General features: G+C 35.0%; 2 protein-coding genes, 1 long non-coding RNA gene and 1 pseudogene across 3 annotated transcripts in view; 2 read left to right on the forward strand and 2 right to left on the reverse strand.

Moving 5' to 3' along the window:
- The window catches only part of LOC133705647 (uncharacterized), a 63,909-nt gene that overhangs the window by 16,652 nt on the left and 34,180 nt on the right, over nt 1-13,077 (reverse strand). The window lies entirely within an intron of this gene.
- LOC133706050 (lignin-forming anionic peroxidase-like) lies at nt 1,670-3,093 on the forward strand. The gene is made up of 3 exons (XM_062131568.1): nt 1,670-2,020; nt 2,118-2,309; nt 2,407-3,093. Exons 1-3 carry the CDS (start codon nt 1,808-1,810, stop codon nt 2,956-2,958), a joined length of 957 nt encoding a protein of 318 aa, XP_061987552.1. The 5' UTR covers nt 1,670-1,807; the 3' UTR covers nt 2,959-3,093.
- On the reverse strand, nt 4,513-12,878 carry LOC133704207 (uncharacterized; annotated as a pseudogene).
- On the forward strand, nt 8,192-9,638 carry LOC133704208 (uncharacterized). Its single transcript, XR_009844014.1, has 2 exons — nt 8,192-8,830; nt 9,316-9,638. It is a non-coding gene; the product is annotated as an uncharacterized LOC133704208 (long non-coding RNA).

The following is a 13,077-nucleotide window of genomic DNA, read 5'->3' on the forward strand; positions in this document are numbered from 1 at the left end:
ATTTACAAAACAGCCTACTTGTAAGTCTAACATTTATACCAGAATATTAACCATTAATTCTCATGAATTAAAATTTTATAAGTTATTAAAATATTGATCAAATTTTCAAGGATTTAGTAAATTAGTTATTAAATTCAAAATGCATGCTAAAAAATAAAACATATCATTTATTTTATTTTTTAAACAAGATATGATTTTTTTTTTCGAGAGATTTGATTGTATACAATACACAAAAAGATATTTTTATTGGTATTTATTTTTATTTTGTTGTAAGGCCATGTTTGGTAAAACAAAAAAAATTTCAGGAAACGAAACAAAAAGGTGGCCTGCATCTTTCTCTCATCAGCCTGGAAATTGAGGATTTGGTAAAGCTACGCGGTGCCACCAAGCAGAAAAGGAAATGTGAATGAGTATATTACCACCATGCAGCCAGGAAAGGAAAACTTGCCACTTGAAATCGATGAATTATAGAGTAATTAATTTGGCCTGATATTACAGCTGGTTTAGTTAGTATGCTTCCTTCGACGTATTTGAAAATTATGGACTATGACCACATCCATATAGAAATTAATGCTTGGTTGAAAACTTATATAATTTAATTATGATTTAGAAACATCGCCAGCCTCCACATTTGATCAATTATTTGTTTTTAGAACTGCTTTTTTTTTTACTTTTAAAACCCGATCTAAAGTTAACCCAGGACAAGTCTTATTAGATCACAGATTAAATTACGTTGCCTCAAGTTGACCATATTTTTTTTAAAAAATATCAAAACAACATCAATTTTAAAATAAAATTTGAAAAAAAATAAAAAAAAATGAAAGAGTTAATAAATTTTGACCAGATGTTTTATGATTGATTAGATCGCTGGTTAATCTGGTTAACTTTTTATTTTTGTAAGAAATCATCCCGGATGAGGTGTCTAATCACTTGAGTCTCGAGTCAACCTGTTAGAAAAGATTAAGTTTTAAAATAATGCTATTTTTTATAACAAAAAAATACAATCTATTGTTTAAAAAATGTAACACTCCCGTTTGTTTTGAAAACTTATTTCGATCACCTCTTTATAATTTCATAATACCAAATGACATGTAAGAGTAAAGAATTTACGTCTGCAAGGTGGTTGTAGAATAATTCTATTTAATGTCACTTTATTTTATCATCATAGATAAAATCATATTTTCTTTAAGAAAATAAAGAATTTGTCTTCTTACCACGACGAAACCAGTGAGCTCTCACAAATAAATCTTTCCGAAAATTGTATGGGTAATCATCTCTTTGGATAATTATCCCTATAGAATTCGTCAATGCTTGTCTTTGAAATTTTCTAATTGTCTCATGATTGAAAACGTATGTGTTGTACGTACAAAATCAACGCATATCCCTCATAAAGGACTGAATAAGACACTTGACCAACGTACTAGAAAACAAGGATGTTTCCATGTAGCACATCGTCGTCCCATATTATATTCACCGCCAGAAAAAGGCAGCGTTGGGTGCAGAGAAAAAGGGATTTTTTAATAGTGAATTGAAGGATAGAATGATTCTCTAGTTGAATTGGTAAGAACAAAGACGGGTTACCTAATGATGGCATGCAGTCATAAAAAAATTGAACGCGTTATACGAGTGTGCTTCATCATCCATCTATAAAAGGATGAGCTCCCATGCATTCTTCTTCATCTTCTATCCCTTCTCTCAATTCTATATTTGATAACAGCTTGTGTTAATCAACTGGATTAATTTGCAAAAGCTATAGATTAATTTTGTGAGAGTAAAAATTAGTCTTGCACTTAGACGACTAAAAGAAATGGCAGCAAAAGCAGGAGTAGCAGCTTCTTTCATGTTCATGCTGTTCTTGCTGAACACAGCATGCCAAGCACATCTCTCCCCTGCATTTTACGACAGCTCCTGTCCTAATGCGCTTAGCGCGATCCGAACTGCTATCAGAAGTGCAATTGCGAGCGACAGGAGAATGGCTGCGTCTCTCATCCGCTTACACTTTCACGATTGCTTTGTCCAGGTACTTTTGCAACTACTTTTGGCAGCCACATTGCTCCTCTCTGATTATGTATTATCTTGGAGCCGGTGTACTTATGAGTTATTCCTTGGTTTTGCAGGGTTGTGATGCCTCGATCTTACTAGACGAGACTACCTCTATCCAGAGTGAAAAGACTGCCCTCGGCAACCTTAACTCTGCTAGAGGTTATAATGTAATAGACAAAGCAAAAACTGAAGTTGAGAAGATCTGTCCCGGAGTAGTATCATGTGCAGATATCATTGCTGTTGCAGCGAGAGATGCGTCTGCTTATGTGAGTATATATAAATCCATCTCTTTATTGCTGTTGGTATTGCAAGCTGCAAAACCAGGACTTGTTGTTTATGATTCTTATGAAAAAAATGTCTCAGGTGGGTGGCCCATCTTACGCGGTGAAGCTTGGAAGAAGAGATTCAACTACAGCAAGTCGAACTTTAGCCAACGCAGAGTTACCTGCATTCTTTGAAAGCCTGGAGAGTCTTATTTCTCGCTTCCAAAAGAAAGGCCTTACTGCAAGGGACATGGTTGCCTTGTCAGGTTCACATACTCTCGGACAAGCTCAATGCTTCACTTTCCGTGAAAGGATATACAATCACAGCAATATCGATGCCGGATTCGCTAGCACGCGCAGGAGGCGTTGTCCACGTGTTGGCAGCGACTCAACCTTAGCCCCGCTCGATTTGGTCACTCCCAATTCATTCGACAACAGTTACTTCAAGAATTTGATGCAAAACAAGGGTCTCCTTCAATCAGATCAAGTGCTTTTCAATGGAGGCTCCACGGACAGCATTGTCTCTGAATACAGCAGGAACCCTGCAAGATTCAAATCAGATTTTGGATCTGCCATGATCAAAATGGGAGATATAGGTCTTCTCACTGGATCTGCCGGGCAGATACGGAGGATTTGCAGTGCTGTCAACTAGTTTTTCCTCTTTTTTTTTCCTTGAAGATTCTCTCGGATCAAGTGTGCAGACATAACGATGTGTAATTTGTTTTCTCAAATTGTTTCATTCATTTAGTCCGTCAAGTATGAATCAATAATCAAGAAAATTCGTTCATGGGTTGTCCTATTCGTGTTTTGTCCAGTGGTCATCTTACCCCTTAATCAACCACACCCTGTGCTCCCTGTTCTTGGACTTGATCAGCTCCTTTATTTCCATATGGACTCAATAATCGGGAAATAACAGGGGAATTATTTTAATCGGGAAATAACAGGGAATTATTTTAAATCATAGCTAAATTGCAGGGAATTTTTCTGGCGGTTAATAATCGGGAAATAACAGCTCCATTATTTAATTAACAGGGAATTATTTTAAATCATAGCTAAATTGCATTATTTTTAAGCTAATCATTAATATTTAAGTATTACATCTGGTCATATAACATCCGTTGCATTCTATAACGGAGCAGTGTCTTTGATTTTTTCCTAATAGTACCGAGGAAGGAACCGGTAAGTATACTAACTAACCGATTTCAAGTGGCAAGTTTTCCTTTATTGGCGTTTCCTTTTCTGCTTGCTGGCACCGCGTAGCTTACCAAATCCTCAATTTCCAGGCTGATGAGAGAAAGATGCAGGCCACATTTTGTTTCGTTTGCTTTAGTATATAAGGATGTTTATATATATATATATATATATATATATATATATATATATATATATAGAGAGAGAGAGAGAGAGAGAGAGAGACCATTGCAGTATCTTTCTAGACAGGGATGGCAATTTCACTCAATATGCATGATCGCTATACTAAACCTATTTAAATCTAGAAATATTTGAAGTTTAGGTACTTAACCAGCCCTTAATTCTCCGATTCCTATATAATTGCATGGAAAAAAAAACAAGAACATAACGATCACGAGATCGAGCTAAATTAAGCTCTGTAGAGTATAATTCCCAATAAATATGGAGGATTAATCTTTTATTAATTTGTTTTAGAAAAATATAATATTCCTATTTGTTTTGAAAACATTAATAATATCATTTAAGAAAATTCTATAACTGGTTTGGAAATAGCTAAAAGGAGAGAGATGATTTTAGCTTATTCCCAATGACACATTGGGATTATGCAGTCTCAAATGTTCCATGTAGCATATAGCCCTATGTTTATTCTGCGAATAGCATAACCAATGTGACAAATTCTTTTTTGAGTGGCCATTTGCTCATTAGGACTTATTTGAAGATTTTTCTCAAAAAAAATTGAATGTGTAAACTTTTCTTGACAAGTTTTTTTTTATATAAAAAATCATTATGATCCATCAAATCAAATTGTATAAATCAATAATTATATCATTAATAAATAAAATGCAAAATTATTAATAATAACTAAAGATGAAACTAAAAAAAACAAATATAAATCAAAATATTTAATTTTATAATATAGGTCATTTACTTAATTGTTTTCAATTATTTTGTTTATCAAAATTAATTTTTTATTTATTAAATAATAATAAAAATAAACAAACATAAAAAATCTAGCTTAAGGCAAATGTAATAATACTTTATTGTGAGCAAAACCATAAGAAGAGTAATCACATGAGGTACATGAAGTTAAATTCTAGCTGATCGTTCAAGAATTTTGGCTGATGTACACGAAACGGAGAGAACGTCCCTTGCATTGAAAAAAAAAATATGTTCAGTACCAACGCTTCATTTTCCTGTTGAAGATACCTGGTCCATATGTGGACATGAAAATCTCAACAAGGAGAGGAAATTGCAGCAATATAAAAAGGGTTACAGGAATTCCAGCAAGTAACGGAACAGGAATGACAACTTCCAATCTTCCATCCATCACAATTCTCAGAGCAGCGCAAAAGGCAACCATCATGGCTGCAACAGAGATGAAAAGCGTGGAGAGGCCAATAACCAACTTTCTAGGCAACGATATAAGGAAATCATTCTCGGAATAACGTGACGTGAGGATTCCTAGAAACATCAACACTGATGTAGATGACGCGAAGAGAGAAATTGCGTCGGATATTATAAAAATCAGAAATGATTTTTCATGTAAAAACACTGGAAAGCCAGTATCTTGGTTACCGCCAGGAACAGTAAAGGCTGCAGTGAACATAACTGTAATGATAAGAGCACCTACAACTGTTGATGAAGTTGCCACCTGCTTCATCCATTTCTCCCCAGCTGCCATCAATTTTTCATGGCTCTTGGTAAACAATTGGCCAGGTGTTTCACCATTTTGATTGCAATACGTTTTAGCCCTAGGATTCACAATGCTTTCCACCTCCTACAATATTGAATCCAAACCATTGAGCTATGAAATAATGTTCTAGTATTGACCAGTTCATGAGAAAGATTCAGGCAGAGCGACTATAATTAAACCCCATATCAGTCAGATTAGCGTAACAAAAAGTTGATGCTTGAGAAACTTACTCTGTACCATTGGAGTTCTCTCTGCATTTGAAGAGCTGCACCTGAGATTCGAGCCAACTGAGTAGAAGGTGATAACTCTCCTGCATAGTATTATCTAAAACATCTGTCACAGAAAGGAAATTTCCGTTCCTTCCTTCAAGCCCATAAAAAAGGCTAAAAATCTTCTCTTGTCTGTGTGCAATTGAAGACATCAAGAAAACTCTGCCATTCTTGTCGAAAGTGTGCATTAGATTAGGACAAACTTTAACCATCTCGACAATCATCTCAACTATACCATTCTTAACAGCGTTGTTAAATGCTCTGAATAACCCGCATTCACCGTATTTTTCGAAATCCAATGTTGATATATGTTTAACCATTCGACGTAGAAGTTCATCAGAGTAGATATGATTCAGCTTCACATCATATATTTGCTTTATGCCTGGGTGAGGAAAGAATTATCAGATTAATAACATGATAGTAGTGATGATAACAACAAAATCATCCGGTTATGTATATAGCCACATATAAAATACCTAGGAATTTGAGGAGCTTTATAACTTCTTTCCGCGGTCTACTCGAAGCTGCAAAAGAAAAATTAATCTTGCATTAGATAGCTCGTATAGGAATCAAAACAAAAATTAGTCTTGTATCAAATAATGATGAAGAGATTGTACCTTGTAGCATTTGATCACTGAAGGGAAGGGGTGGACCAATGTGTATACCTTTCAATGAAAAAGCTTTCATGAGTTGTGAACTTATTATATATATATATATATATATATATATATATATATATATATAAATGAACTTATTATATAATTTGTTGGGAAATTCTAGAACTCAAACACACACAAATTTACGTGGTTCGGCAACTTGCCTACTCCACGGAGCTACTGGTTTGTATTAATTAAGTTTAGAAACAATACAAACAAAAAAACAAGGAGGAGGAGAAAATCTTCTCTACTCAACTCAAGCTCTCTCTCTCTCTCACGTTTTTTTCTCTGTGTTTTCACTCTTCTCTGCCACTCTTTTCACTCTTACAATCCCACTCTTCACTGAGCATACATATATATTAAGTTAGGAGTGAAGGGCATGATTTATGCCCACCGTTTGCCTCCACTTGTGCTAAGTGGAGATTAGGTATTCCCACTAAGCACATAGTGGAGGTGGGACATTGCTTGTCTCCAAATAGTTAACATAATTATCCAAAAATGATGCAAATTCCATCTCCATAAGTATTCCACAAACAACAAATTCCTCCTGAATTTTCAAACGTGCGACGTGTGTGGAGGAAGAGGCTCTGAGGAAGAAAATCAGAGAAAGTAATACTAACAGGAATAGATCCAACGTTGCCAAAATGCAAGGCGACTTCCACTATGGAATCTATCGGGCAAGAGAGACAATTGCGTCACAGCATTAAGCTTCCAAATTTTATCCAACGCGGTAGCCAAACTAGGAAAAAGTTGAAGCAGATCCAAAGCAATATCTGGTATTTTAGCATTTCAAAAGCAACAAACAAGCATCAACAAGAATGTTGGGGCTAATTCATTGTGCTTGCATGAGTATGAGTATGTCTCTTACCAAACATTTCGGATGCTATAGACAATTGGAGGAGCAATGATCCATGGTTACCGTTGTCCTCATATAGCAGTTCAGCTGGAGTGACAGAGTAAAGATAATGGGTCATTTCCTTATGATTTCCCAAACAAGACACCACAACTGGGATACGTCCTCCTCCATTCGGAAGGTTAACCAATTTTTTGTTCTTTATGATCATGCATTTGGCCATCTTTGTGATTCCTTGCATAGCAGCATAAGAAAGTGCTGAGCAACCAGCTTGTTCTACTATTTCCAAGTCTTCAGGTGACATTAGCTCTACCAGCTTTTCCACAAGTTTCACATTCCCAGCCACAATCGCTACATGAAGAGCTGTTTCACCAAAAGGTGTAATTTTCACATTTTTTGCTTCCGGATGAAGGTCAAGAAATCTTTTTGTGGCTTCCCAATTACCTTCATGGGCATGCTTATATAGTTCACGCCATCTATCGAGTCCTGCGAAAGTCATGCCTTCTCTGTTAGGAAAAAACAGCATTATTTTGCAAGCTGTGCTTGCGTCTTAGAGAGGGTAAGAGATGATGGATGTATTACCCGCGTTCATTCTTGATAATTGTGGTGTATCAGCTGTTCTTACTTGCAATTTTTGCATATTTGCCAAAGTATCCCAGGCATTTTTTGCTGAAGTGATGCTCCTAATCTTGGAAAGTATATGTGGTGCACAAGAAATTTGAATTGCATGTAAAGCTGCAGCATTCTTTTTTCTCAACGCCTTAGAGTCACCTTCTTGATGATCAATAGGCTTAGAGTCAACTTCTTGATCACCTTCATGATGACCAGCAGGCTCAATAAAATCCCAAAGGTCTTGAGCTAACATATAGCTTTTCATGCAGGCACTCCAATCATCATAGTTATCATCTCTTAGGACTTCAACAACAATTGAAGATGGGGAAATGTTTGTTGTCGTCATGTAAGAATCTGTGTACAATGTGGGGTAAGAATCAGAGAAACTACTGGTGATGCCAAGATCTATTGAGCCAAAATTTGTGGGAAGGGCTTCGACATTGGTGAGTAAAGAAATGAAGTTATATGTTCATTGACTAATCTATGAGTATCATCAGGGTTAGCCTCAGATCTGGTTCTTTTTTTTTGGGGGGTCATTTGTTTTATTCTTTTATTAGTGTGTCAGGGTTTTATTCACCGGAGCAATTTTCTTGATTCGTAAGATTAAAAAAAAAAACCTGTCTTTAAAGGAGAACCCAAGTCAAGATGCAAGAAGAGTTGACTTCCTTTTAAACCGTACATGATCCTAACCTATGGTTGAATTTAGTGGGTGGCCAGGGTAACAGTTGTGAGACTCAACCCGATAACTGCCATAAAAACAGTCATGAATGAGTTATTAGATCACTATAAGTTTAAGAAAAATTTCCTTCTTGTTGATCCAATCAGGTTTAGACTACATGAACCAGGTAACTTAAAACCCACTTTGCTAAGTCTGGATCCATCCCTGCATGACCCGCACATAACAGTAGAGTCCACAAGTTGTTCCACCAAAGAAGAAAGGGATAAGGGAGATGACACATTCCATACTTTCTGTCTTCTACGTAAATACAAAATATTGCTGGAACAGAGAATAGAAATCAATTTGCTTCATGCAACTCACTGCATTATTAAAGAGTGGGGGAAAAAAATGGAAAGCCAAGAACCAAGATATCATTGGATGAAAGCAAGAAAAGAGAGAAACAATAAGATCCAACAAAGTACTTACATGGTGTGTGGTAGCAGCTCACAGTGCTACTTATAATTCACTTCTCTCTCTCGAGCTTGATAAGACTGCTGAGAATGTCTGAGCGATGGCAAGAACTTGAGTAAAGGTATGTTGTTGTTCTTGGTATGTTGCTTGGTGCTAATTATATAGTTAGCGTCAAAGCTGACTAACTTCCCTTCTCTTTTTTTTTTTTTATTTTGATTTGCGTGGGATGTCCGAGCCAGCTTGCGCGCACCACGACTATTTCTCACGGCCCACTGGACATCCTGCAAGCTCAGGAATAGGTAAGACACCGCGGGGGTGACAGGCATGCACATAGAGGGTCAAACCCAGAACGAGAACGGAACAAGTCACATGATTGACCACAGCAGCTAGACCCTCAAGTGCACTTCCCTTCTCTTTTAACATATGGCAAGTGATTGCTTCTTCCTTTCCCTTCGATATAGAAGGGTCTTCTTTTATTATTATCGTCGGGTCTTTGTTTATTCCCTTACCAGCTAGTAAATCCCCAGTTGATCAGCTTCATTTATTTAATCAATAATTATTAATTAGATCTCGACATTTCTCTGACAGCATTGTCTCTGAATACAGCAGGAACCCTGCAAGATTCAAATCAGATTTTGGATGTGCCATGATCAAAATGGGAGATATAGGACTTCTCACTGGATCTGCCGGGCAGATAAGGAGGGTTTGCAGCGCTGTCAACATATGCCAAGATCTATTGAGCCAAAGTTTGTGGGAAGGGCTTCGACATTGATGAGTAAAGAAATGAAGTTATATGTTCATTGACTAATCTATGAATATCATCAAGGTTAGCCTCAGATCTGGTTTGTTCTTCACCGAAAAGACTATTTTAATATTTTCACTATGTCATATATTTATTTCTTGTATGATAAAAAAAAAATATTTTTGAAGTTGGCTAACTCCTTATTTTAATTTGGAGCAAGTGTCCAGCACTCTCAGCCTTTCACTTCACCTCGTTGTCATCCATAAATGCACAAAGACTATCAAGTGTCCAGCACTCTCAGCCTTTCATTTCACCTTGTTGTCATCCATAAATGCCCTAACTAATAATTCAACATTTAACGTCAAAGGACATCTACGGACGGGTGGCTGCTGGAAATTATTTATTATTATTATTATTATTATTTATTATAATTTAAAAAACTGATGAAATAGTATGTCACGGTTGTGATATGTTTATTCCCCCTGCAGTTACAGCCCCTTTCTCTCTAAAAATTGATGAAATATTGCAATACATTATGGTTTGGTTAAATTGTATTAAATTAACTATGAATTTAAACTATTAAGGTTGTTTCATGTGAAAATAATACTACGAATTAGGTTCAGATGTGATGGACTCCACTTTGCATTAATTTTTTGGGTTTGTAAAAATTGAGGAATTTAGTTGAGTTTTGTTAAATTAAGTATGAATTTATGTAATTAGAATTGGTTTCATACTATATATTAAAAATAAAATTATTTGCAATAAAGGTCCAAAACTAGTTTTTCGAGTAAAGAAAACTACTCCTTTTGGTGGAGCAGCTCTTCATGTAAAGACTTTCGCCCGAAATGCAGAGGCTGTAGAAAAGATTGCAGCTGGGTGAGAAACAAATCAAAAAATTGATTAAATTAAAGAAAAATTTAATCGAAAAAATCGAATCATGAAAAAAATTAATTAAAATTTTGAAAAAATCAACCGATTTGGTTCGGTTTTGGTTTTATAAGTCTGAAACAAAAAAACCAAACTGAACCCAACTGGAAAAAAACCAGAAAAAAAACAGAGCCAAATAAAAAAATTTGAGTCAAACCGGTTTTTGTCAAAAAGCCGAATCGAACCAAACCGAAACCAATCGGTTTGAACCTGTTTCGGTTCGGTTTCAGTTTTTTTAAAAAAAATATTAAAACATTTTTTTCCATCAATCAACCACCCTTTTTTTAATTAAAATTTCTATCTTTTAGAGTTAAGAAAGTCAGATTACTTCTTGTTTCCTACATAGTCAACTCACAAAATTTAACCATGCAACACACCTTTTCTTCTTTCATTTATTGAGTGGTATTATTCATCATACAAATTCAGTTTAATTTTATCTTAACCACTAAAGCATTGCTTCAACTTTTAAAAGATACCGGATTCGATCTTCTCTTTGCATATATATAATCTATTTGTACACAATATAAAATTGACGCACCACATATAAATTCTTCATAAAAAAAGGCTATAGGTTTTTTATATATATAGATTAAATATATTTTTTAAAATAAAAATATTTATTTTATGATAATATTTCTAATATGTGCAGCCATTTATATTATTATTTTTTATTCAATTAATTTTATATGTGTCGACTTCTATTATCATTTGATTTAATAAAAAATTAATTTCAATAAAACAAATTCATTAAACACAAACGGTTAAATGACATGTATTGCAATATTAAATATCTTGATCTGCATATGTTTCTTAATTTTTTAATTTTAATTTTATTTATCATTAATAATTTTTTTATTTAAACAAATAATTCTTGATTTATTTAAATAGACGCGTACATAAGTTTTTTGAAAATCTTTTTATGGAAAAATACATGTTGAAGGTCTACATGTTCTATTTTCTTATTGGTAAAAAATAATATCCACTCTGTGACGGAGAAGGGGTTAATTAAATGACTTGTTTCTCTCTCTAAAATGTATATAAATAATGATGTGTTAATCTCCAACATATAGAACATTATACGTTTTGAATACAGGAAATAAAGAGAAATTTGAGGAGGAAAAATGGAGGGAAGAGACACTAACATGAATAAAATCCATTGCTTCCAAAATGCAAGTCGACCGTCACTGGGAAATATTCGAGACAGGAGAGACAAACCAAACAAAGCGTCCGACTTCAGAACTTCATCCAATGTCGCAGCCAAATTTGGGAAGCGATGCAGAAAATCAAAGGCAATATCTGGTATTGCAATAGCCAAAAGAAAAAGGCACAATCAGCAACAAAAAAGATGAGGTTTTAGTGTCTTCGAGCACCAATTTACAAGAGATGAGGAATTAAAGAAAGGGAAGGCTTATGAACAAAACATGAAAAAGAAGTAATACTTACTCTAACCTTAATTAATGGCAAAATCACAAGCAAACATAAACGCAGCTGCTCGGCGGCTAATTGGCCTTAAAAAAAAGTAATACAAGATCTGGTTTGTTCTTTTTTTTTTTGGGGGGTCATTTGTTTTATTCTTTTATTAGCGTGTCAGGGTTTTATTCAACGGGGCAATTTTCTTGATTCGTAAGATTTTTTTGATAACTAGTGAAATGTATTAAAACGCCAAAAGATGGCGGGAATGAGTAGTTACAAATCTGCAAAAACACACAGATATAGCAAAAGATCCAAATGAAGAAGAAGAGGCCAAAAAACCACAAGAACAGAGCAACAGCCCTAGTATGTAGGTTGGCCTCCACACAAAGCAGAGCTCTCAGCTCAGCTTCATTGGAATCTAAAATTCCAACCGACAAAGAGAAGATCCCTGCATGACCCACACATAACAGTAGAATCCACAAGTTGTTCCACCAAAGAAGAAAGGGATAAGGGAGATGACACATTCCATACTTTCTGTCTTCTAAATAAATACAAAATATTGCTGGAAAAGAGAATAGAAATTCCTTGCTTCCTGTCTCAAGGTCCTACCTTAGATCATCTTGTTGCATGGAAGAAAAAAGAAAGATACAGGAAACAGACAAAAGCACAAATAAAGAGTAAAGGTAACTGTGTCCTGCACTGCCCTCTTTACATTTGAACAACTAGTTTTAAATCAAAATTGATGGCTTCCATAACTGTATCACGTTAGAACGTGTTTGTTAATTAATTTAGTTTTGGATGTGTTTTTCGACGGATAAAGCATCTATTCCATCATTTTCAATAAATAAATAAATAAGTGATGCTGGAATATTTCCATTATTTTTAAGCGGTAAGATCTTCATGTTACGCAAATTTTCTTTAGGACAATGAATTTGGCAAGAACCAAGATATCATTGGATGAGAGCAAGAGAGGAGAGCAACAATAAGATCCAACGAAGTACTTACATGGTGTGTGGTAGCAGCTCACAGTGCTACTTATAATTCCCTTACTTCTCTCTCTCAAGCTTTGATAAGACTTCTGAGAATGTCTGAGCGATGGCAAAAACTTGAGTAAAGGTATGTTGCTCAACTCGATCACTCCTTTATGATGGATATTCGTTGATTTTGCAACCTGACATACTTTTTCAACTAATTGACTAAACAGAAGTCAAATGTGATCAGTCATGAGACAATTATTATAAAAATCAAAGACAAGCATTCAAGATTTCTATAATGCCTTAGGGATA

This window comes from Populus nigra, chromosome 10 (assembly GCF_951802175.1).
Source record: "Populus nigra chromosome 10, ddPopNigr1.1, whole genome shotgun sequence".
Taxonomy (NCBI): Eukaryota; Viridiplantae; Streptophyta; class Magnoliopsida; order Malpighiales; family Salicaceae; genus Populus; species Populus nigra.

Excerpts from the sequence above, each read along its gene's own strand:
- LOC133706050 (XM_062131568.1), top strand. The coding sequence starts at position 1,808 with ATGGCAGCAAAAGCAGGAGTAGCAGCTTCTTTCATGTTCATGCTGTTC. Across the intron at positions 2,021-2,117 it reads TTCACGATTGCTTTGTCCAG|GGTTGTGATGCCTCGATCTT; the intron begins GTACTTTTGCAA and ends TTGGTTTTGCAG. Across the intron at positions 2,310-2,406 it reads CGAGAGATGCGTCTGCTTAT|GTGGGTGGCCCATCTTACGC; the intron begins GTGAGTATATAT and ends AAAATGTCTCAG.